General features: G+C 36.7%; 1 protein-coding gene across 1 annotated transcript in view; it reads right to left on the bottom strand.

Annotated features, from left to right (window-relative positions):
* ARHGAP15 (Rho GTPase activating protein 15) overlaps positions 1-23,298 on the bottom strand; it is a 677,158-nt gene that overhangs the window by 534,833 nt on the left and 119,027 nt on the right. The window contains exon 5 of the mRNA XM_065927842.1: positions 20,146-20,233. Coding sequence (XP_065783914.1) covers positions 20,146-20,233 — 88 coding nt within the window. The remainder of the gene's footprint in view (positions 1-20,145; positions 20,234-23,298) is intronic.

Raw genomic sequence — 23,298 nt, 5'->3', positions numbered from 1 at the left:
TCAAGGTCTTTTCCAATGAATCAGCTCTTCACATTAGGTGGCCAAAGTATTATAGTTTCAGTTTCAACATCAGTCCTTCCAATCAACAACCAGGACTGATCTCCTTTAGGATGGACTGGTTGCATCTCCTTGCAGTTGAAGGGACTCTCAAGAGCCTTCTCCAACACCACAGTTCAAAAGCATCAATTCTTTGGCGCTAGCTTTCTTTATAGTCCAACACTCACATCCATACATGACTACTGCAAAAACCATAGCCTTGACCAGATGGACCTTAGTTGGCAAAGTAATGTCTCTGTTTTTAATATGCTGTCTAGGCTGGTCATAACTTTCCTTCCAAGGAGTAAGTGTCTTTTAATTTCATGGCTGCAATCACCATCTGTAGTAATTTTGGAGCCCAGAAAAATAAAGTAAGCCACTGTTTCCACTGTTTCCCCATCTTTTTGCCATGAAGTGATGGGACTGGATGCCATGATCTTAGTTTTCTGAATGTTGAGCTTTAAGCCAACTGTTTCACTCTCCTCTTTCACTTTTATCAAGAGGCTTGGTAGTTCCTCTTCACTTTCTGCCATAAGGATGGTGTCATCTGCATATCTGAGGTTATTGATATTTCTCCCGGCAATCTTGATTCCAGCTTGTGATTCATCCAGCCTAGCGTTTCTCATGATGTACTCTGCATATAAGTTAAATGAGCAGGGTGACAATATACAGCCTTGACGTACTCCTTTTTCTATTCGGAACCAGTCTGTTGGTCCATGTCCAGTTCTAACTGGTGCTTTCAGACCTGCATACAGCTTTCTCAAGAGGCAGGTCAGGTGGTCTGGTATATGCCCATCTCTTTCAGATTTTCCACAGTTTGTGTGATCCACACAGTCAAAGGCTTTGGCATAGTCAATAAAGCAGAAATAGATGTTTTTCTGGAACTCTCTTGCTTTTTCGATGATCCAGCGGATGTTGGCAATTTGATATCTGGTTTCTCTGCCTTTTCTAAAACCAGCTTGAACATCTGGAAGTTCTCGGTTCACGTATTGCTGAAACCTGGCTTGGAGAATTTTAAGCATTACTTTACTAGTGTGTGAGATGAGTGCAATTGTGTGGTAGTTTGAGCATTCTTTGGCGTTGCCTTTCTTCGGGATTGGAATGAAAACTGACCTTTTCCAGTCCTGTGGCCAATGCTGAGTTTTCCAAATTTGCTGGCACATTGAGTGCAACACTTTCACAGCATCATCTTTCAGAATTTGAAGTAGCTCAACTGGAATTCCATCACCTCCACTAGCTTTGTTCGTAGTGATGCTTCCTAAGGCCCACTTGACTTCACATTCCAGGATGTCTGACTCTAGGTGAGTGATCACACCATCATGGTTATCTGGGTCATGAAGATCACTTTTGTACAGTTCTTCTGTGTATTCTTGCCACCTCTTCTTAATATCTTCTGCTTCTGTGAGGTCCATATCATTTATGTCCTTTATTGAGACCATCTTTGCATGAAATGTCCCTTGGTATCTCTAATTTTCTTGAAGAGATCTCTAGTCTTTCCCATTCTATTGTTTTCCTCTTATTTTTTGCACTGATCGCTGAGGAAGGCTTTCTTATCTCTCCTGGCTATTCTTTGGAACTCTGCATTCAAATGGGAATATCTTTCCTTTTCTCCTTTGTTTTTCGCTTCTCTTCTTTTCACAGCTATTTGTAAGGCCTCCTCAGATAGCCATTTTGCTTTTTTGTATTTCTTCTTCTTGGGGATGGTCTTGATTCCTGTCTCCTGTACAATGTCACGAACCTCCATCCATAGTTCATCAGGCACTTTGTCTATCAGATCTAGTCCCTTACATCTATTTCTCATTTCCACTGTATAGGCATATGGGATTTGATTTAGGTCATATTTGAATGGTCTAGTGGTTTTCTCCACTTTCTTCAATTTCAGTCTGAATTTGGCAATAAGGAGTTCATGATCCAAGCCACAGTCAGCTCCTGGTCTTGTTTTTGCTGACTGTACAGAGCTTCTCCATCTTTGGCTGCAAAGAATATAATCAATCTGATTTCAGTGTTGACAATCTGGTGATGTCCATGTGTAGAGTTTTTTCTTGTGTTGTTGGAAGATGGTGTTTGCTATGACCAGTATGTTAGTAAATTCATAAATGAAAATACCAAAGTGCAATTAGGGTTTGTGCTTTGGAGGGAAGGTTTGGACACTTAAAAATTTCCAATTTTATATCAGTTAGGGCTTGTATTTGGTTTACTGGTTAAGCAGTCTTTGTTTTCTGAGTTTTTGCTTTGCTTGCTCTGCCCATTACTCTTAGTCACCTCCCAGTGCTCACTCATATGACTTTGACCCATATCTTATGTTCTTCATGAGCTCACTGCTTCACCTTCTCTCCATGGTTAATAATCTTCATTCTGCCTTTTGCTTAACAATTCCCACTCTGTGAATCATTCTTACTTCCACCCTGTCATGTCTGGTTTTGAGGTTACTGAAATCTGCAGACCTTTGTGTGTTCTCCCAGTGTCAAGCCCTGGATTTCACTTCCTTTCATGTCCATATCTGTGTCCTGATTCAGCAGGTAATTCAACCTGCTCCTCTCTCTCCATCATTTGATGATTCACTCCACTCTCTCGTCCACATTTTCTTCTACAATCCCCTTCATATTCCTCAAATTTATAGAAATGACTTGACTACTCAAAATAGTAGCATTACAAATAATGGCCACCTACTTAAGCCCAGCTTTTGGCTCTATGCAGAGACACTTTCATCACTATCATTGTGATAAGGACATTTAACATACCCCTGAAATCATTGTCAAGAATAATATCACGAATGCTTTGCAGAATTTTTATGTGTTCCTAGTAAGTTCCTATTTTTTGAATGGCACCTCTTTCCCAAAGCTTTACCTTTTTCAAGTTATCCCACCAAATGGCTTACTCATAATTCACAGGGGTCCTAGAGCCCTTGTGCTAGAATATTCACCATTCTTCCCACTTTCATAGTCTCTGTAATCAAAATGAACAAACAGAATATATTCTATATGTCTTCCCTCTGAAAGGTTTATATCAACTTCTTTGTTTCCTTACAACAATCTTGTGAAGTTAACACCATTGCCTTCAATTGACATGTGAAGAAACTCAGGCAAAGAGTGATGAAGTTTATTGCATTAGCTCATACACTTAATAAAGGACTCAGCTGAGATATGGATTCATTTTTATCTGACTCCAAATCCCAAGTCCTTGAAAACTGCCTCCCCTCCATTCCTATCCTTTTCTTCAACTAGGCCACATAACATCATTTTTAGGTCCAAAAATAAGAATTAACATATTCTGTTTCTTCCTTGTTTCCTCACTTCCCACTTTCATTTCTGGTTTCCAGACTTCTCGACATGGGTCTATGACTTTTGTCCCCATGTCTAATGAACTGCCATGTCTGGGCAGGACAGTGACATCTATGAGCATATAAAACACCTGGTCGGTCAGAACAACTCACAAGGCATGTCCTGCTTTTCCTTAGGAGAAGAGATGCTCATTCTTCATCCCATGGGTTTTCCTCTGTAGTTCTTATTTCCACCCAAGCACATCCCTTATTTTCTCTCAAGTAGATTATATCCCTTAGCTTATAATCACACTGAGGTCACTTTTGCTTAAAAAAAAAAAAAACAAACAAATAAAATAAAACAAACAGAAGAAAGCAAGCACTAAGCCACAACTTCAGAGTTTCTCCATCTCACCCGTTTCCTTCTCTGATGACCAGGATTCTTCAGAGTTTCCCGTAGTTACATTCTTTCTTTGTCCTTGTTCCATTCTCTTCACAATGTCTTAAGCATTAAGGTCAACAGTCTGACGCTTTCTCACCTATAAACATTCGAGCTGAACTATGTAATAGGAAATGCTGCTGGCTCTTCTCCTTAAAACTCTTTGTCTCTCAAGCTAAGACAACATTTTCTCTCCAAATTCTTCTGGGTTTTTTGTTTGTTTGCTTTTTTTTTTTTTAACTGACTTCGCTTCCTCATCCCATTTCTTGGTAGTGGCGGTGGTGGTTTAGTTTTTAAGTCATATCTGACTCTTGTGACCCCACTGAATGTAACCTGCCATTACACTGCCATTACACTGAATGTAATCCTCTGTCCATAGGATTTCCCAGGCAAGAATACTGGCATGGGTTGCCATTTCCTTCTCCAGGAGATCTTCCCAACCCAAGGATTGAACTTGGGTCTTCAGCATTGCAGTTGGTTTCCTGTATTGCAGGTGGATTCTTTAGCAACTGAGCTATCAGGGTAGAAATGGGGAAATCCATTTCTCAAATGTTAGTAACCCTTGGTTTATGGTTCTAGACCTTTATAATTTCTCATAGCTTACAAGTGTCCTTTCGGTTTGGCTCTTGCCTATGATCTGATCCATCACTTATAAATATGCTAACTTCCCAGTGGTTTCTTGTCCCCAGAACTCTATTTTCTATCATTAGGATGTAGCACAGACAAGTCTGTAAAGTCACTGTCCTTTCAGAGTTGCCCCCCTTTCTCTATTGCTCATCTTGGCTAATCATTTCTTTACCTCCTTTACTCTCCTCATTTTCTTAATTCTCTACTTTCCATCAACAGCCACAAATTCCAGAACCAAATCACAGTCTCATTCGAGTTCTTATTTTCTCTCATCTGAATTCCTCTCCATGCTGTTTCTTCTGATCACAGGAAAAACCATTTCTATTCATTCTCTGTGTTTTGAATTTCTTTCTAAGATATAAATCTCAAAAATATTTCTTCTAGAAAATTTATTATCTACAGAATAATGTACAAATACCTTAGCAGAGTATACAGGCTTTTTTTCATTATCCAACCACCTTCTCAGTTCCATTTATCCCTCTTTCTTCTATATGCCAGCAAGGCTGAAGTCTAGGCAGTTTCCAAAATACAACATCCTTTCACAATTCTCTATGTGGGGATCTGAGTATACATGCACCCCTTTTCATCTGGAACACATTTATTTCTCTCTTCATCCACTTTCCTTGCCTGCCATCTGCCATAATCTTGCTCTGTTTCATGATGTAACTACAAAATAACCTACATGAAGCTCCCCTTCACCTCTGTGGGCACAGTCACTCACTCCCTCTCACCATTTTCCCTACTTTGAAACACACTTTTTTTGGACAATTTGTTTTGTTATCCACATATTACAACTACTTTCTGATGTGTCTCTTTCCTCCAGTTATACAATCAAAACAAGTTGGATTTGTCTTACAAATCTTTATTTTCCTAAAATCTAGCAAAGTGGCCCCAAATAAGCCCTAAACAGAAATCTGTTAACTGCTCAATCAATTTACGAACTGGAAACCTGCAATAGAAAATTTCTAGATTCATTCTAATTTGTTAATAAATAAAACTAAAAATATACCTCAGAATTATAGTTTATAAAATGAGAAATATTTGACATAAAAATCACAATAGTCTCATTTATACTGACATTTAATAGGAACTAATCTTATAGCAAAATTGAAGCAAGTGATAGAGATTTGGGCTAAATTTTAAAGTATGCCAGAAAAAGCTAAAGAGATTTTGGTAAAAGTCTAGCAAAGAAAAATATCCATCTCAAGAAAAGAAAACTAAGTAAATGAAGGACTATATAAAAATGATCCTAATCATTCATTTTTACAAATTTAAAGCAAAAAAGACCTAAGCTTGGAGGATAACTTTAGGGACTAGGCTTTAATAGAGGGGGAAATTATCAGCATTGTTAAATATTGGAATAAGTTGTTCAGACAAGTTGCAGAATTTATTTGGAAGACAATCAAGATTTTATTCAAGAAGTCTGAAATTAAAGAATCCTTTAATAGAAAACATTTCAAAATTCTACAGCTATAAAACACATGAAAAAGTCTGCTAAACTACTTGATGCCAATGTATCACATTGAACATCCTTATAAAAACGTACTTTTAAAAATTGAATAAATATAAACCTAAGTCTAAAAGTGTACATAGATTTATTCTGGGTAAATTTAATATATAAATGACTGATTTTTAAAATATTTAAATAGAAGTATTTAAAAGTTACTTCTTCTAGACAATAAAACATAAAAAGCTCTTTGCTGGAAAATGCAAAGTTATTAAAAATTGACCTTAGGTCTTGTCCACTTCTGATTTTTATTATTTCTTAGTCCATCTTTACCATTTCCCAATAATAGTGGACAGCATATTCTCTCCATAATATATTTCTCCCTGACTTAGATTAAACATTTGGGATTAAGTTTCCCATTTCTCTTTATGGGATATTTGAGGGCTTTTAATGTATATTAAAGAAATATCAAAGGCCAGATGCTCTTTTGCTTGATGGCATTTTCCATGATGAAGACTGGGCATGTGTGTGGGCAACAAATCATTGGGCCACTTATTCTCATACCCTTATTATTCGACGTGGTTGAAAAACAGACAAGGCTCAGATTTTATGAAACAGGTTATTAGCTACCATTTTTTATTTTGGATTAATTGCTGTTCCAGAATATAGACTCAGATTGTCCTTATCAGTTTGAAACATGAAACACCAAATCTGTTTAGAGGAATTAAGTTCTATCACATAACGGGTTTTGTTTCTGGAAAATCAATCATGCAGGAGGATAAAACTCACTTATAAATTCTCATTTTGGCAAAATGATTTAGGAAAGAGTGCTGAATGGATACCTGATCTTATTAATGTCTAAAGTATGGCTGCTGTCAACATAGAAGTGGATACTCTGATTGTAAGATGTGAGTTTTATGTATATGAATATAAATGGTGTTAATAATAGCTGAAATTGTTTCTCCAGTGAAATTTCTCAGTACAGGACCAAATCAAACCAGATTTTCAGAAAAGCATAGCCTTGTTAGTGATCTGGAGCACTAGAATGTTATACGTTTGTTTACTTTGTTTGTTGAGGAGAAAGTATTCTCTCCTTTCAAGAAGAACTTATTGCATTTATCCCGAATCAAAATCTTGCAAGAATAAATATAAAAACTTTCATGTTTGCTGCATACTTATATTGCCTTAAATTTATATTACATAAAACTACTTAATTCTGCAATGTGAGTAGCTTGGGCATATTTTTGATGCTCCAGCAGCCCCTCAGATTCCCTCCTTAGACCCTCATTCACCCAGTTGGCCTCAGCTGTCCCTGTAGATGGCCAGTCCTGCCTGGGCCCATGTGGTCCCACTTCCTGTGGAAGACTAGACAGCTTCTTGGAATGCAAGGCCCTCTCAGTTGCCAAAGTGCAGATAGACTCCTACCACTTCTAGATTTGGATGAAGTGCTGCTTTTGCAGGGGATAGGATCTGACTTTCTGAGTAGTTATAAGGGTGTGTCCAGGATCTATACAATACAGGGAGTGGAGACTAGGTGATACATTGTAACCAAAATTAAGCAAGAAATGGGAAGAAACCTGGCTGATAATTCCTCCTCCTACCCCATCCTTTCCTCCCACAAACTGCTTCATGCTCTCTCCAGTTTATTTGCAGCTTCTCTGAAAATCATGGTGCGCCTGCCCAGTAGCCCTCTCCAGTGTCTCTTTGAGGCTCTGTGTAGAGTGACAGCCAGAACGACAACACATCCTCTTTACCCTTTCCCATCACCTCCCGCCTCCCTTCCTCTTTACTTTACTCTCTGTGTCTTGGGCTCATGCCTCCCAAATAGAAGCATGGGTACTTACTTTTGGCTCTGTTTTCTAGAGAATCAGGACTGAGACAATCGTATTTCTTTCCTATGACAGGGAAGGGTAGCTCTCCACTAAAATGTCTGCAGTGCTCCCTCTCCAAGAATCTCAACTTTCCTCTGGGAAGTAGCTCAACCAGCCAGAGGCTGCGTTTTATCTATCTGCCTTTACACCAACCTGTGGCCACATTACTCAGTCTCATCACTGGAATGCAAGTGAGAGTCAGGTGAGAGGCTTCTGAGTTCACAGCTTTAACACAGCTTACAGACTTGCCTATGCTGTCTTTACCTTCCTTCAACCGCCCCGGGGGATGACAGATCTGAGAGATGGCACAGGCACCCTGCAGCAGAAAACTGACTAGGAATGTTTGTTTTGGCCTATGGTATGAACAAGAATCACTCACCAAAATCACTCACACCAAATCACGGCAGATGCTGACGGCAGCAATGAAATTAAAAGACGCCTGCTCCTTGGAAGAAAAGTTATGACCAACCTAGACAGCATGTTAAAAAGCAGAGATGTTACTCTGCCAACAAAGGTCTGTCTAGTCAAAGCTATTGTTTTTCCAGTAGTCATATATGAATGTGAGAGCTGGACTATAAAGAAAGCTGAGTGCCGAAGAATTGATGCTTTTGAACTGTGGTGTTGGAGAAGACTCTTGACAGTCACTTGGACTGCAAGGAGATCCAACCAGTCCATCCTAAAGGAAACCAGTCCTAAATATTCATTGGGAAGAACTGATGCTGAAGCTGAAACTCCAATACTTCGGCCACCTGATGCGAAGAGCTGACTCATTGGAAAAGACCCTGATGCTGGGAAAGATTGAAGGCAGGAGGAGAAGAGGACAGCAGAGGATGAGATGGCTGGATGGCATCACCAACTCAATGGACATGAGTTTGAGTAAACTCGGAGTTGGTGATGGACAGGGAGGCCTGGTATGTTGCAGTCCATGGAGTCACAGAGAGTCGGACACGACTGAGCGACTGAACTGACTGACTGATGAGTCAGAAATGAAGTTCTGAAGAAATTATGAATTGTATTTGGACAGTGGGTAGTGTTTTTTTTTTTTACCTGAAATATCTTTACATTATTGTTAAGATTAAGACAAGGATTTTAATGTATAGTCATTAAGTGGCAGTTTTTGTGTTTGAATCTAGTTCTGCTTCCAAATCTGTTCTCTTAATCACTATGCTCTCTTGCTGTATGTAATAATAATAATGACAATAATAATAAATATATGTATTATCTTTACTTTGTGCTAGGCGTGCTACATCGATTTTCTCACACAATCTCACAATAGCTCTAGGAAGTAGGTACTCTTATTAATCCCAAACTGCAGTAGAAACATTAAAGAATTGTAGCAACAAATAAAATGTGAATCTGGGATTCCTAACCCAGGTGGTCTGACTTAGAGGCTCCTATTTCTACCTAATATAGTATACTGCTTCCCAGAGCATTTCAATTTAGGAGTGAATTTTAAAAGAGGAATAAATACATACATTCAGTAAAGTTTAAAATGCACTGTAGAGTAAGTCCACTTCATCTTAGAGAAATGTAAGCTCTAAACCACATGTATTACATTGACCAAAATGATAAACCACAGAGAGTCAAGCTTCATAATTAAAATAGTTTTCTGAAAGAGCCTAAGGTGAGGTTTATTGGACAATAAGCTATTATCCATTTATAAAGCATCCTATCAATTTCATAGATTTTTGTGGCTATTAAAAATTATGTAAGATACAGAATTTATTGTGGTTAATGGCCAAATCTTGAGGAAACTATAACCAGAGAACATGGCCTCATTTATAGTAATATCGATCACTTGATTTCATTTTTTCCTTACAGAGTTTGTGTTAATCAGATATTAGAATTCACTTTTCCCTTTTTTTCTCTTTTCTTTCTTTGGTACCCACCTGTCATCCTCCAGATTTTGGACTGTTTCTTTTCTTTGAATTTTTAAATGTATGATGAGACCATATGATAGTGCAATCAACGACTGTACTAATAATCTGCCCCCAATATTAACCATGCTGACTTTGCCAGAGCACTATTATTACAAGAAATAAGACATTAATCACAGATTTAAAATGGCTTTGTTATGCTAAGGTTAGTAGATATATTGTATGCACCTCTCTTTTTATGATTTTTTTGAGCAGGGATCCAAATAAGGGCTTAGCACTCACTTTACAAAGATAAAATCATTCCATATTCATTTTGTACAGAATACTCAATAATTCATGAATAGCTTTCTGATTAAAACTGTTTTCATCTTTTTGCTAAATCACATCATTTTAGTCCCATAAATAAGTCTACTTTATTATTAAAGTCATGCTACAGTGAATGAACATTAAATATATTGCATTATTTAATTAATGCTTATGCTCATTATCTGCATTGGAAGTAAACAATATTAAGAAAAAGTAAACAAATTCTTTTAATGAAGACTTTCATATTACTCTTTTTTTGCTTTTGAGGTTATGGCTGAATGACTGGTCTAAAAACGTTAATAGTTTATTAAATGCCTTGGAAAAGTTTTCTGTAATTAGAAGTAAAATTTGCCAGTGTTTGCTTCTGATTAGAAATATTAGTACAAGGTAAAGTGAAGAACATAAAAGTAGCCAAAAATCCAAGTTACATACACAATCAACATGTAGTTTCCATATTGAACACACTGGCTTTAGAACTGTATGGTTTGAGGGGAGAAATGGTCCCTAAAATGCTTAAATACTTCAGAATTTATGTCAAAATTGATACTAAGTTTACTGAGTACCATGTGATAAATATAAAAGGAAGTAGTAAGGTTCACTTGGGCTGATTTTGGGTGGATGTGGAAATGAGATACTTCCTATTCAGAAATAAAGTTTGCACAATGCATTTGTTTCAGTAAGGGGCCACATGGAACATATATTCTGGCGTCACATGAAAATACCTCCCTGTTTGAACTGCTGCTCCCTGATATGCTGATATACCCATGTTTGGGGCACAGCGTATTTTTCAGCTCTCCTTAGATGAACCACCCTATTTGCTCTCTTTGTATGAAGACTTCTTTACAAATGACCAGACTGCTAAAAGATCAGGTCATGGGAGAATATTAATGTATATTTTGAGTGAGAAGATGTCCTGTGATCTACTAAATGCATTGGGCCATAATGATGACAGATTTAGCTGTTTTGGTATAATCTTTATCAGTACCAGCACAGACCTTATTGCTCTCATCCATTTCATAGATTTTTAGAATAGGTTTTCCAGATAGTTTTACAAGTCTTACCTTTATTTTTTAACTGTAGGAAAAAAAAAAAACTTAATTCCCCCAAACTGTCTCTGAAAACTCTCTCTTAATTTGAGAATGTGCAGTAGCTGGGGCTTGCTAGATGGCACTTGTGGTAAGGAACCCACCTGCCAATGTAGCAGATATAAGAGACGTGGGTTCAATCCCTAAGTTGGGAAGATCCTCTGGGGGAGGGCACAGCAACCCACTCCAGTATTCTTGCCTGGAGAATCCCCATGGACAGCAGAGCCTGGAGGGCTACAGTCCATAGGGTTGCAAAGAGCCAGACACGACTGAAGCAACTTAGCATATATACACACACAGTACTGAGTCCGCCAAAAGGTTTGTTGAGATTTTTCAGTAACATCTTTTTTTGGCCAACACGATATTAATGATGTAGGGCTCCACAGTGCCTATAGAAAGAAATCACCTCTTTTCACAATCCGGTTCAAGGTTTAATAATAAGTCTGGACTGGCGCATATACACCCTAGACCTCGGAACCACCAAGAAACATTTTTAAGACCAATGACTAGCAGAGTATGTAGAGCAATACAAGAAATCGATAATATTTGGAAAATAAATAAGTTAAGGAATTGATTTCCCATATTTTATCATTGCTCACTCCCTTCTTTCCAGGTGAAGTGTTTTTCTCCCCTCTTTTACTGCATCAAAATCCTCTTCAGCCTACAGAAACGTCCTCAAATTTCACTTCCTGTGTGGATATATTTAGAACCCTTTTTCGGCTGGAGGTAATCTCTCTCTCCACTAAGTTACCATAAAACTAACTCATGCCCCTGTCCAGCCATTCTGGAGTAATTATCAAAGTCTGCTGTTTCACTACAATTACTTGATTTATGGGTGTGCTTTCTATTTGTTTCTAGGCCCTCAAATGACAGATCTGAGTTTGTTTCATTCTTGTATCTTTCATAATACCTAGAATAGTGGCTTAACATCGAGCACCCTCAGGGATATTTGCAGAATTACTACATGAAGAGATACATAAGCTGAGCATTACTTGACACCACAGTTTCCTTGGGAAAGGACTACCTGTAGCTAGACCTATGGTTCCCCAGCATGTTTGCTTATATTTCTTTATCATGTTAGTCATACTCTATTATAAAAAACCTAAGTATGATTTTGTTTCCCCTACTGAAACATAAGCACCTGGAGAGTAGGGATCATATATTATTAATCTGGATATCTCTAGGGTTTAATAACACATAGTGTGACATCTGTTAGGCGCCATTAATAGTTCATAAAATAAATAAATGAATGAGTTCTCTATATTACACAGCTTCTTCCTCATGAGGCAATCCATATATATACATATTTTAACCAGCAGTACATATTTGCCAGATCCCATAGCTATAGTCTAAGGTTTACCCCACATCAGGCAGATGCTCTAAAATCACAAAGTACGGAAGGTACAGGAGAAAAGTTGCAATTGAATTTCAGGCGCCAACTGAAATACTTTGCTGGTACAAAAATAGATAAGTGTACCTGAAAAATGGAAGGGGATATGATCCGAGGCCTCAAAGGATAATTCAAACTGACAAATTTTGTTTCTTTACGATGTCTCTGGCACCGGATGAATTAAATAATACTGTAGCTGCTTTTGAAGCAAAAGTTTTTGCTCTTGGACTAAATGAATTGAAGTTAGAAGAATTAATTCTCCTCCTGCCTCTTCCTTATGACAGTACCGGTCATTTTAAAACAAGTAACACCTGGGTCATATTGCTGTTCAGTATATATTTGTTAAAAGAAGAGCTATGAGACATTATTCTAGGGTGAAAATGTTTGGAGAATGCAGACACACCTTATTAAAGAGTTGCCCCTGGTAGCAAATCTCAATCCATGGCAGTCTTCTCAATCATTTTCTTTTATCCTGCCTTCCAACAGAACTAAAAAAATTCATTTCTCTTTTTAGCACACAGACCTTGCCCATTTTCAGTTTCATACCATTGTTCATATTTTTTTTACTCCGCTGGAATTTTCCCTGCCCACAAATCTCCTCATACTGAAATTATAACCATCCTTCAAGGCCTAATTCAAATCTTTCACAGATGTGAGCTCTCCTTCCTTTAAATGTTAAAAAAAAAAAAAAACTCTCCTATGTTTCTTGTTTCATCTCATCCTATTTTTTTGGCAGAGACGCTATAAAGCAAAGACTATCTTGATTATATCTCTATGCCTTATATGTAGCCCTAACGAGCAAGCTGTTCATTGTAGGATTTCAATACATATTCTTATGAAGTCTTTTCCCACCAAGGCTTATATAAATAGCACAAACTTGATTAACCAAATGCATATTTAAATGAAAGTGAGGTAGACTGTAATGAGAAACTATGCTATTTGGATCAACTCTCCCACTGAAAACAATGAAAAGTGCTGGATAAAATATTTCTTTTTAAAATTATCTTTAAAATTGAAAAACTGAAAAGATAGTGGGAACTTCCAAGGAAAGTATTTTTTAGAGGTGAGAATCTGAACCCAGAGAGAAAAGCATAATATCAAATCAACACAACTGTACCTTGTCTGAGGGCATTATAAAAAGATAAAGGCGAACCAATATTAAACTTGTACCTTTTCTCCAATCCCAAGGGATTATAAAGAAGACTGACTTTGTAGAAGAGCAATGTAAGAGAAGAAGGAGTGAATACTTCTGTCCCTGATAAGATATAGCACAACTGTAGCCCTCCTTTTATGGACACATAACTTGAGAATTTTAAAGTGCTACATTGATCTAATCAATCACTGGACATGCCCACAGATAATCTGAGGAAAATGCAAAACACTCTGGAGTAGGACACATTTATTCCAGACCTTGGAGAACTTCTCATGTTATTTTAATAACAATGACTAGCACAAAGTCAAAGGTAAGCAGACACACAGGGAAACAAAGCAACATGAGTGAGAACCAACAGAATTTGACATAGACTTCCAGATGTCAGAATCACAAGACACAGAATATTGAAAAAAAAAATGCCTTCTAGTTTTCACAAAATAAAAGAGAGTTTTTAAAATGTGTGTGGGTGAATAACTAACAAATGACATAGTAAATTAAAAATATAAAGTTCTAGAAATTAAAATTATAATAACTAAGGAAAACAATGATTATCACAAGGGAGACTGAATTAAGGAATGAAAAAATAAATCAAGAGAAGTTATTTGGAATGCAATTCAGAGAAACAGAAAGAAAGAAGAATATAAAGCGTGTGGAGGCTAGATTGAGAAAACATAGGTTTAACCAGGGGCTTAGAAGAAAACAAGTGAAAATGTAAAAGAAGTTTCATTTGAAAAGAAAATAGCTTGGGATTTTCTATTAATAAACTACATCAATTAGAGCTATAATCAATTTCATGGGGCCTAACAATCCAGTAAGGGAAATAAAAAGAAATTGACATTTGAATGTATCATTGTGAAACTGTGGGAATATTATGAGCAACCAAAGAACAGTGGTTAGATTAACAGGTAACTTCTTGATCACAATAATGGATGACAGAAAACAGTGGAAAGCTATTTTAGATGTATTGAAAGAAAATTACTGCCAACTCAAAATTCTATATCCAGAGAGAATATATATTTCCAAAATGAGGGAGAAATAGATTTGAAACAAGCAGACATTCAGACAGATTGTTACCACAAGACCCTTACTACAGGAATTTCTTAGAATGTACATCAACCAGAAGGAAAAGTAATCCTAGAAGGAAGATCTAAGATACAGGAAAAAATAAATAACATGGGATGTGGCAAATATTGAGCAAATATAAATCAGTATTGATTCTATAAAACAGGATAAATAATGTCTAGTGGTGTTAAAATAGAAAAGAAAGAATTAAAATACAGACAGATATAGCATATACATTGGGAAGGAGACTAGTGAATTTAAAAAATATTTGAATAGCTTTAGTCTTTAATAAGTTATAATTTCAGGCAAGTCATTAATAGAACACAAAATGTATCACTCCCAAATCAATAGAGAAAAATATGAAATGATTAAAACACAAAAAAAGAAAAAATAAAGCAAGGTATATTTAGAGAAAGAAGCAAGAAACAAAATAAATGCATGCAGTGATTCCATTTTATAAATTCAAAACCAGATGAAGTAAACTATATTTTTAGGAGCTATAGGTATAGGTGGGAAAATAATAAAGGGTGAAAAAATAATGACTAAGATGCCATCTAAGTCTGTGACAAGGGAATAAGCTATGATGACATACAGACAATTGGCAGGGCTTACAGGGTCTAGAGGGCTTGCAGGGTCTATATCTTGACCTGGGTGGTGATTATGCAGAAGTGTGATTAAAAACTTAAAATATACAAATTTGTTTAATATATTTTACTGAAAATAGATTCTGCATTATTTTCCAATGACAATATCTTAAAATTTTAAAGTGAGTTACAAGTCAGAATATAGAATATGACCACTGTCCTTTCCTTTATAAATCCAGAAAACCCAGATCTAAGGACACCACCGGTTTTCCAGTGCTCCTTTTCACAAGAGGGTCAACCAGCCTGGACCAAACAAGTGAACAAAGCAAAGACAGTGTATGTAGACAGAAGAAGGACACAATTTCCTCTCTTGGTGAAGACTATCTTTCTTTCTGAGGTTTTATCTGATCTAGATTTGGGATTAGGGTATTATGTGAGGTCCTTTGTGTTAGACAGTAAGAGCAGTAGTAGGTGGCAATGTACCCTTTTTTTTTTTTCTCAGTGAAATTGCAGCTTTATTAAAGGTTCATCAGTTTGAGACAAAAATTTATATAGACATGAACTTCAGTCCACTCATCCATTATTGATTCAAAAGCCATCCTACTCATTAATGACCTTATTGAAAAAGAAAACAAGAATAGATGAGTCCTCCCTGAATAAGTCACTGAGGACCCAGTGCCTATGAAACTCAGATTTACACACACCAGCAAAGTGATTGTGTATCTCTCTTCAGGAGAGAGACGGCTTTTGATAAAAATGGGACACGGTTATAAAATGAAAGAATTTCAGTGAGAAAAAAATATAGTCACACATGGAATGTGGGATCAGGCACCACAGTCTGTGACATGCTGTATTAAACGTGAAAGCAGTAAGTGTAAGAGGCAATGGAGGAAGATATATATGGAAAGTATATATGGACACCAGGATGTTATATCTATAACCCCAGATGGAGAAATGGCTTCATAAACAATATTTTATGCTGCCTATGGATACATATTTCTTTTTTTGGAGACTATACATGTTGGCATTCCTTGAATTAATATACTTTTTCTTCTCTGCATATGTGAATCAATTCAAGTGCAAAACAAATATAATGATAAGCTATAATTATTAGGTTAGTGTAAACATAGTTTCAGTTTTTGCATTGTTGAAATTTGCCATTTGATATTGGAATACATACTTAAATAAGTGTGGTTATATTATACATCATCTGAATGCACATTTCTCTCTTGATGTTCTTTTTGCTAATAACTTAGTACTTGCTGTTTATTTTATATTTATTTTAAACTATGGAAAGGATGGACAAAAAGCAAATTTGAGTGATTTTCTTATTGGAGTTCAAAATGGATTATAAAGCAGCAGAGACAACTTGCAACATCAACAACGCATTTGGCCCAGGAACTGCTAATGAATGTGCAGTGCAGCAGTGGTTTGAGAAGTGTTGCAAAGGATATGAGAGACTTGAAGATGAGTGAAGTGGCCAGCCATTGGAAGCTGACAATGACCAGTTGAGAGCAGTATCAAGCTGATCTTCTTAAAACTACACAAGCAGTTGCTGAAGAACTCAACGTCAACCATTCTATGGTCAGTCAGCATTTGAAGCAAATTGGAAAAGTGAAAAAGCTTAATAAGTGGGTGCCTCATAAGCTGACTGAAATCAAGAAAATCATGCTTTGACATGTTGTCTTCTCTTATTCTATGCAACAATAGTGATCATTTCGCAATTGGATTGTGACATGCAGTGAAAAGTGGATTGTATATGACAACCGGCAATGACCAAGTCAGTGGCTGGACTGAGAAGAAGCTCCAAACTGCTTCCCCAAAGTCAAACTTATACTAAAAAATGTCATGGTTACTGTTTGGTGGTCTGCTGCTTGTCTGATCCATTACAGCTTTCTGAATCTGGGGGAAACCATTACATCTGAGAAATCCGCTCAGCAAATTGATGAGATGCATTGAAAACTGCCATGCCTGTAGCCAGCATTGGTCAACAGAAAGGGCTAATTCTTTTCCATGACCACATGTAGCACAACGAATGCTTCAAAAGTTGAACGAATTGGGCCAGGAAGTTTTGCCTCATCCACAATATTCACCTAACCTCTCACCAACCAACTACCACTTCTTCAAGCATCTTGATTTTTTGCAGGGAAAATGCTTCCACAACCAGCAGGATGTAGAATACGCTTTTCAAGAGTTCACTGAAGCATGAAGCACAGATTTTACACTACAGGAATACACAGACTTATTTCTCATCGGCAAAAAGTGTGTTGATTGTAATGGTTCCTATTTTGATTAATAAAGATGTGTCTGAGCCTAGCTATACTGATTTAAAATTCAAGGTCCAAAATTGCAATTACTTTTGCATCAACTTAATACATTATACTTCATATTATTTACTACAGAATATAGTATATTTATTTTTAATAGAGTATATTGGAATATAATAATTATTTTAAGATTATTGTGTATATTTTTATAAACTAATTTTACTCCTTACTAATTATCTTGGTAAATATTACTATCCCCACTTTACAGACGAGGATTCTGAAACTCAAAGAAATTGAATAACTCTTTTCAGTTCCTTAGTGGCAAAACTAGAAGAGTCCTCTGTGGTTGAACTTCAAAACCCTTCTCCTAGCCATTTTGCTGGTTTGTCTCACCAGTGCATTAGCATTTGAAGATCATTTCTATATAGATTAAAATACCATTTACTCTTCTAAACACATTCTGCACTCACTTAAGCCGTTTCGATGCACCTCTTGCAGAAAAGGGCAGATTTTTCCCCAAAAGTACAATGAACAATAATGCCAGAACACGTGTAAGGGGGCACAAGAGAAATTCAGAAACTTGAGCATAAATCTCTTTCAAAATAAAACCACAGTATCTTTAATCAAGGCTTGGCAATCATCATATCATTTCTCTGAGACTGGTACTGGTAAATGTGGGCTATCCCACCAAGCTTTTAATGCTTGGTTAGAAATGTATCCAAGAAGTTGACTAACAAGGCGATTCATGCAGTACAAACAGGAATCTGTGATTCTTTCCCCCATTACCACAAAACATAGTTAGTTATTGCCCTGAATTTGCTTTGAAGCCAGTGAGAGAAATTGTAAGAGCGCTGAAAATGGGACTGTACGTAATAAATAGGGACTACCCCTCCAAAAAAAAAAAGGTTAACAAATTTTCTCTGAAGGTAAAATCTATTTTCAATTTACAACAATTCTGAAGTTTGATCTGGAGGCATGCAATGAGTGAGGTGACTTGCAAGGTTTGCCTATTATGGAAGGGGGAGTTCTCTTCCATCTGTACAAAATTAAGCAGCTGATAATTATATCTCCTGGTATGAGGAGATTAAAATAATAAAATAAAAGCAAACCAAAAGCTTTAATTTGAAATCTAATCTCTCCCATTACCCCAGCACATTCACATCAAATCTGCTCCAATGGAATTCTTCCCACCCAGCAGGACAAAGATCATCTTCTCAGCAGCCAAACTCAGAAAGGCAAGCTACTTTCATTCCTTCCTGACTTTCCCCTCAGAACTCATTCAAAGGGAAGACAAAGGACCTGTGGGTGGATGGGAGTTGTTTTGTGCCTGGGCCTTAGGGTTACTTTATTTTTCTTAAAAAAGATTATCTCAACATTACTGTAGCCAAAAAAATAAAAAAACAAAAACAAAACCCTAAAACAAATATCCGAGGCAGTTTAAATTAAAAATACAAAGGACTGAGATATATTTTTAATTTATTCATAATTAGTTTACAGATTGGACTGCACTGAGACTCCAAAAATCAGCAAGCTACTTGGGGATAAAGGCTATTGCAATTATCAGGAGCAAGCCAAATGCTACCTTTTGTTCTTACTAAAATCTTCTCCTTTAAAAAAAAAGTCTCCTAGCAAATGATTTTCTATTTCCTATTTAAAGAGGATTACATAGCAAACACCACTAGTGGCTGGAAAGCAAAGAACTTTCCATCGTTTTATTACCTGCCAAATACAAATTAGCTCATTGTGGTTAATTCCTGCCAGGAGACCCCTTTCCCGGCCGCCCATCAGGCCGATGGGGTATGGCAGGTTGGTTTCTGCCCGGAGTCCTTCTTAATCAGGAGGCTGTCAGATATGCTGCTTGCCCACTGTCTCCGACATCGCGTGGCAGCTCTGGTGTTCGGGCACTGAGGTTTCGAGCTTGACTTGCCCCAGTAACTAGCTCGGAATTGCTCCTACTTACGATCACTGTCAAATCTCAGTGGGCATTTGTGAGGCCTTCCTCCAGGTACAAATCAAGAAGACCTACAAATTTCACTTTGTAATAACTACAGGATACAGAAATTGTATTAGTGCCATTAGATGGAGTCACAGAACTATTCAGAAAGGTTAGCTGGATGTAGAGAAGTCACAGTTAGACTAAGATAAAAAATCACTTTGTTAACTTAGAATGCTTCCTCATTGGTAACACTCTATATTAAGGTGCCATTTATAAACAGCTTATTATTATTTATTAATGTGTGAAGCACTTTATAGCATGCTAGATAGCAACTTAAATTCATGTATTAAAGATGCACATACATGGTTTAATACGATTTACGTCTTATAATATTCTTTAAAACAGCTTCCCATAGTCTCATCCGTTAAGCATTTATTACTAATGCATTTTATAACATGCTTTATAATACATTATTTGAGCAAGTAGCTGCATTTAGTGATCATTTCATAAATAAGAATAAAGCATTTATAAATGGCACCTTAATTTAAAGTGTTACCTTCCCATTACTAGATAGCTGCTCACTATTCATCTCATTTTGTGATTATTCTCCAAATGCACCACTTAATAAAACAGACACTAAGTTCTATTTTCCCTTCATCTGATTAAAAGTTTATTGAGTCATTTCTTCCATCTGCTTTCAGATGTTGCTAGCTTGGAGGCTTTAGTGCGATTTCTGTTGAAACCAAACTTTCAATTCAACAATATTTCTATGAAGATGATAATAGTAAACACAGAGAACTACTCACCACGTTAGACAGCGCCTGCTGCTTGGACTCCTTGTAAAATTCAATTTTCCGACTAGAAAGAACAATCCAGGAAGTAGACCAGTTTTTCCTTAGGAGAGAAAAAAGCAAATTAAAAGCATTATTACTTGAAGAAATTAACACAAGTATTGCATAAGCAACATTTGGAATAAGTAGAGACTATCTCTTTTTTAACTAGAATTCCTAAAAGTCTTTTTCTTTATTAAAATCTATAGGTGGTATGGAATATGTATAATAATAAAAAATTCTGTAGTTTTTAGATCCTGGCATTTACAGTAAAAGTTTCATTTGTAGATCCTCCTCAAATCTTTTTCAGCTATTAAAAATCCAACTTCATGTATCCATGTCCCCCACTCCATAAAAAACTGTTTCTGCTGCAAACAAAAAACAGAAAACTAAAAATAGAAATCAGAACATCGTCCTTCATTGTTCAGTTCAGTACAGTTCAGTCACTCAGTCATGTCTGACTCTTTGCAACCCCATGGACTTCAGCATGCCAGGTTTCCCTGTCCATCACCAACTCCCAGATATTGCTCAAACTCATGTCCATTGAGTCACTGATGGCATTCAAACATCTCATCCTCTGTCATCCCCTTCTCCCCCTGCCTTCAATCTTTTCCAGCATCAAGGTCTTTTCCAATGAGTCAGTTCTTCTCATCAGGTGGCCAAAGTATTGGAGTTTCAGCTTCAGCATTAGTTCTTCTAATCAGGACTGATTTCTTTTAGGATTGACTGGTTTGATCTCCTTGAAGTCCAAAGGACTCTCAAGATTCTTCTCCAACACCACAGTTCAAAAGCATCAATTCTTCGGTGCTCAGATATCTTTATGGTCCAACTCTCACACCCATACAAGACTGCTGGAAAAACCATAGCTTTGACTATATGGACCTTTGTCACTAAAGTAATGTCTCTGCTTTTTAATGTGCTGTCTAGTTTGTCATAGCTTTCCTTCCAAGGAGCAAACATATTTTAATTTCATGGCTGAAGTCACCATCTGCAGTGATTTTGGAACTGAAGAAAATAACGTATGTCACTGCTTCCATTGTTTCCCCATTCATTTGCCATGAAGAGATGAGACTGGATGCCATGATCTTCCTTTTTTGAATGTCGAGGGTTTTTTCTTTTTTTTCTTTTTTAAGTTTTATTGGAGGTTAATTACTTTGCAATATTGTGGTGGTTTTTGCTGAATGTTGTTTTAAACCAGCTTTTTCACTCTCCTCTTTCACTTTCATCAAGAAGCTCTTTAGTTCCTCTTTGCTTTTGACCATAAAGGTGGTGTCATCTGCATATCTGAGGCTATTGATATTTCTCCCAGCAATCTTGATTCCAGCTTGTGCTTCACTTAGTCAGGCATTTCACATGATGTAATCTGCATATAAGTTAAATAAGCAGGGTGACAATATACAGTCTTGACATACTCCTTTCCCAATTTGGAAACAGTCTGTTGTTCCATGTCCGCTTCTAGCTATTGCTTCTTAACCTGCATACAGATTTCTCAGGAGGCAGGTAAGGTGGTCTGGTATTCCCATCTCTTGAAATATTTTCCACAGTTTGTTTTGATCCACACAGTCAAAGGCTTTAGAGTAGTCAGTGAAGTAGAAATAGATGTTTTCTGGAATTCTCTTGCTTTTTTCTATGATACAATGGATGTTGGCAATTTTATCTTTGCTTCCTCTACCTTTTCTAAATCTGGCTTGACCATCTGGAAGTCCTCAGTTCACATACTATTGAAGCCTGGCTTGGAGAACTTTGAGCATTACTTTGCTAGTGTGTGAGATGAGTGCAACTGTGTAGTACTTTGAACACTCTTTGGCATTGAAATGAAAACTGACCTTTTTCAGTCCTGTGGCCCCGGCTGAGTTTTCCAAATTTGCTGGCATACTGAGTATAGCACTTCTACAGCATCATCTTTTAGGATTTGAAATAGCTCATCTGGAATTTCATTACTTTCACTAGCTCTGTTCATTGAGATGCTTCCTAAGGCCCACTTGACTTTGCACTCCAGGATGTCCAGGATGCACTCCTTCGTTGTTACATCTCTTCATTGGTTTAGTATACGTTGGAGTTTTGAAAACTAACTAGCTAATTTCTCACTGTCTAGTTCACAATATTTTTCAATGTTGAAACTCAACAGAAAGCAAAGATGAAAATAAAAGGAATCAAAAAAATTTTTTTCCTTCTTGCCAATCAAACTGGCTAGAATTATAAGGAATGATACCAAGGGCTACTTACTGAGAGTATGGAGAAATGGATTCTCCCATACAACTTTGGTGGGAGTGCAAACATCTTTTCAGGTGTGAATCTGGCAAAATGTTTTTTAAAAATATTTTTAAACGTGTGTATCTTTCAATTGAACAAGCTTATTACTATGACTTTAAACTGATCCTACAAATCATCTCATAAATTAAGGCTCTCTGCACAAGCATGACGTGCACCATTTCTTAAGTCTGCATGTAAAATATCAAAAAAAGAGAGACAGGTTATGCAAATTGCATATTATGGATTCATATAAGGAACTAACTAACCCTATTCTGTAGAAGAATCCTGATAAGAGAAGTTTTCAATGTTGACCATAATATAATATATAGTTCAAAATACCATACTGCACTATTTACCTATGACTGTCCTCACCCATCCCAGCCCCTTCTGATTATTAATTCCCATTCATCAGAAGTTCAAACGCTAAGTTTTTAAATATGTCGTCCGTGACTTCCTCACACAGCACTTAAGATATATTGAGAATAATATTTTGTAAATTTCACTTCTGTCTTTCCCCCATTAAATAAAAATCCCCAAACCAACAGAAAATACTTCGTAAAGATACCCTCAGTGACAAGCAATAGTGAATTGGACAGAGCAGGCGACAAATATATATTTGTTGAGTTAATGATTAAATTTAGGCATGGGGTATAAAAAACATTGGATAAGCAATAGTTAAATCAGAAAGTGAAACCCCAACTTTGATTGCCCTTTGCATTGCATTGTTACTTAAGTAATTAGATCTGTATAAGTTTGTGTCATGAAGAATACCCTTAGTTTAGATGGTAAAACATTAAGGAGATTAATATACATTAAATTTCTATCTATTACATCATGTTGCTGATGTTTGCTTTGGTTTAACACTCATTTTTGAAT

This window comes from Muntiacus reevesi, chromosome 3, assembly GCF_963930625.1.
Source record: "Muntiacus reevesi chromosome 3, mMunRee1.1, whole genome shotgun sequence".
NCBI classification, from domain to species: Eukaryota; Metazoa; Chordata; class Mammalia; order Artiodactyla; family Cervidae; genus Muntiacus; species Muntiacus reevesi.
This window is presented reverse-complemented; position numbering and strand designations above follow the sequence as displayed.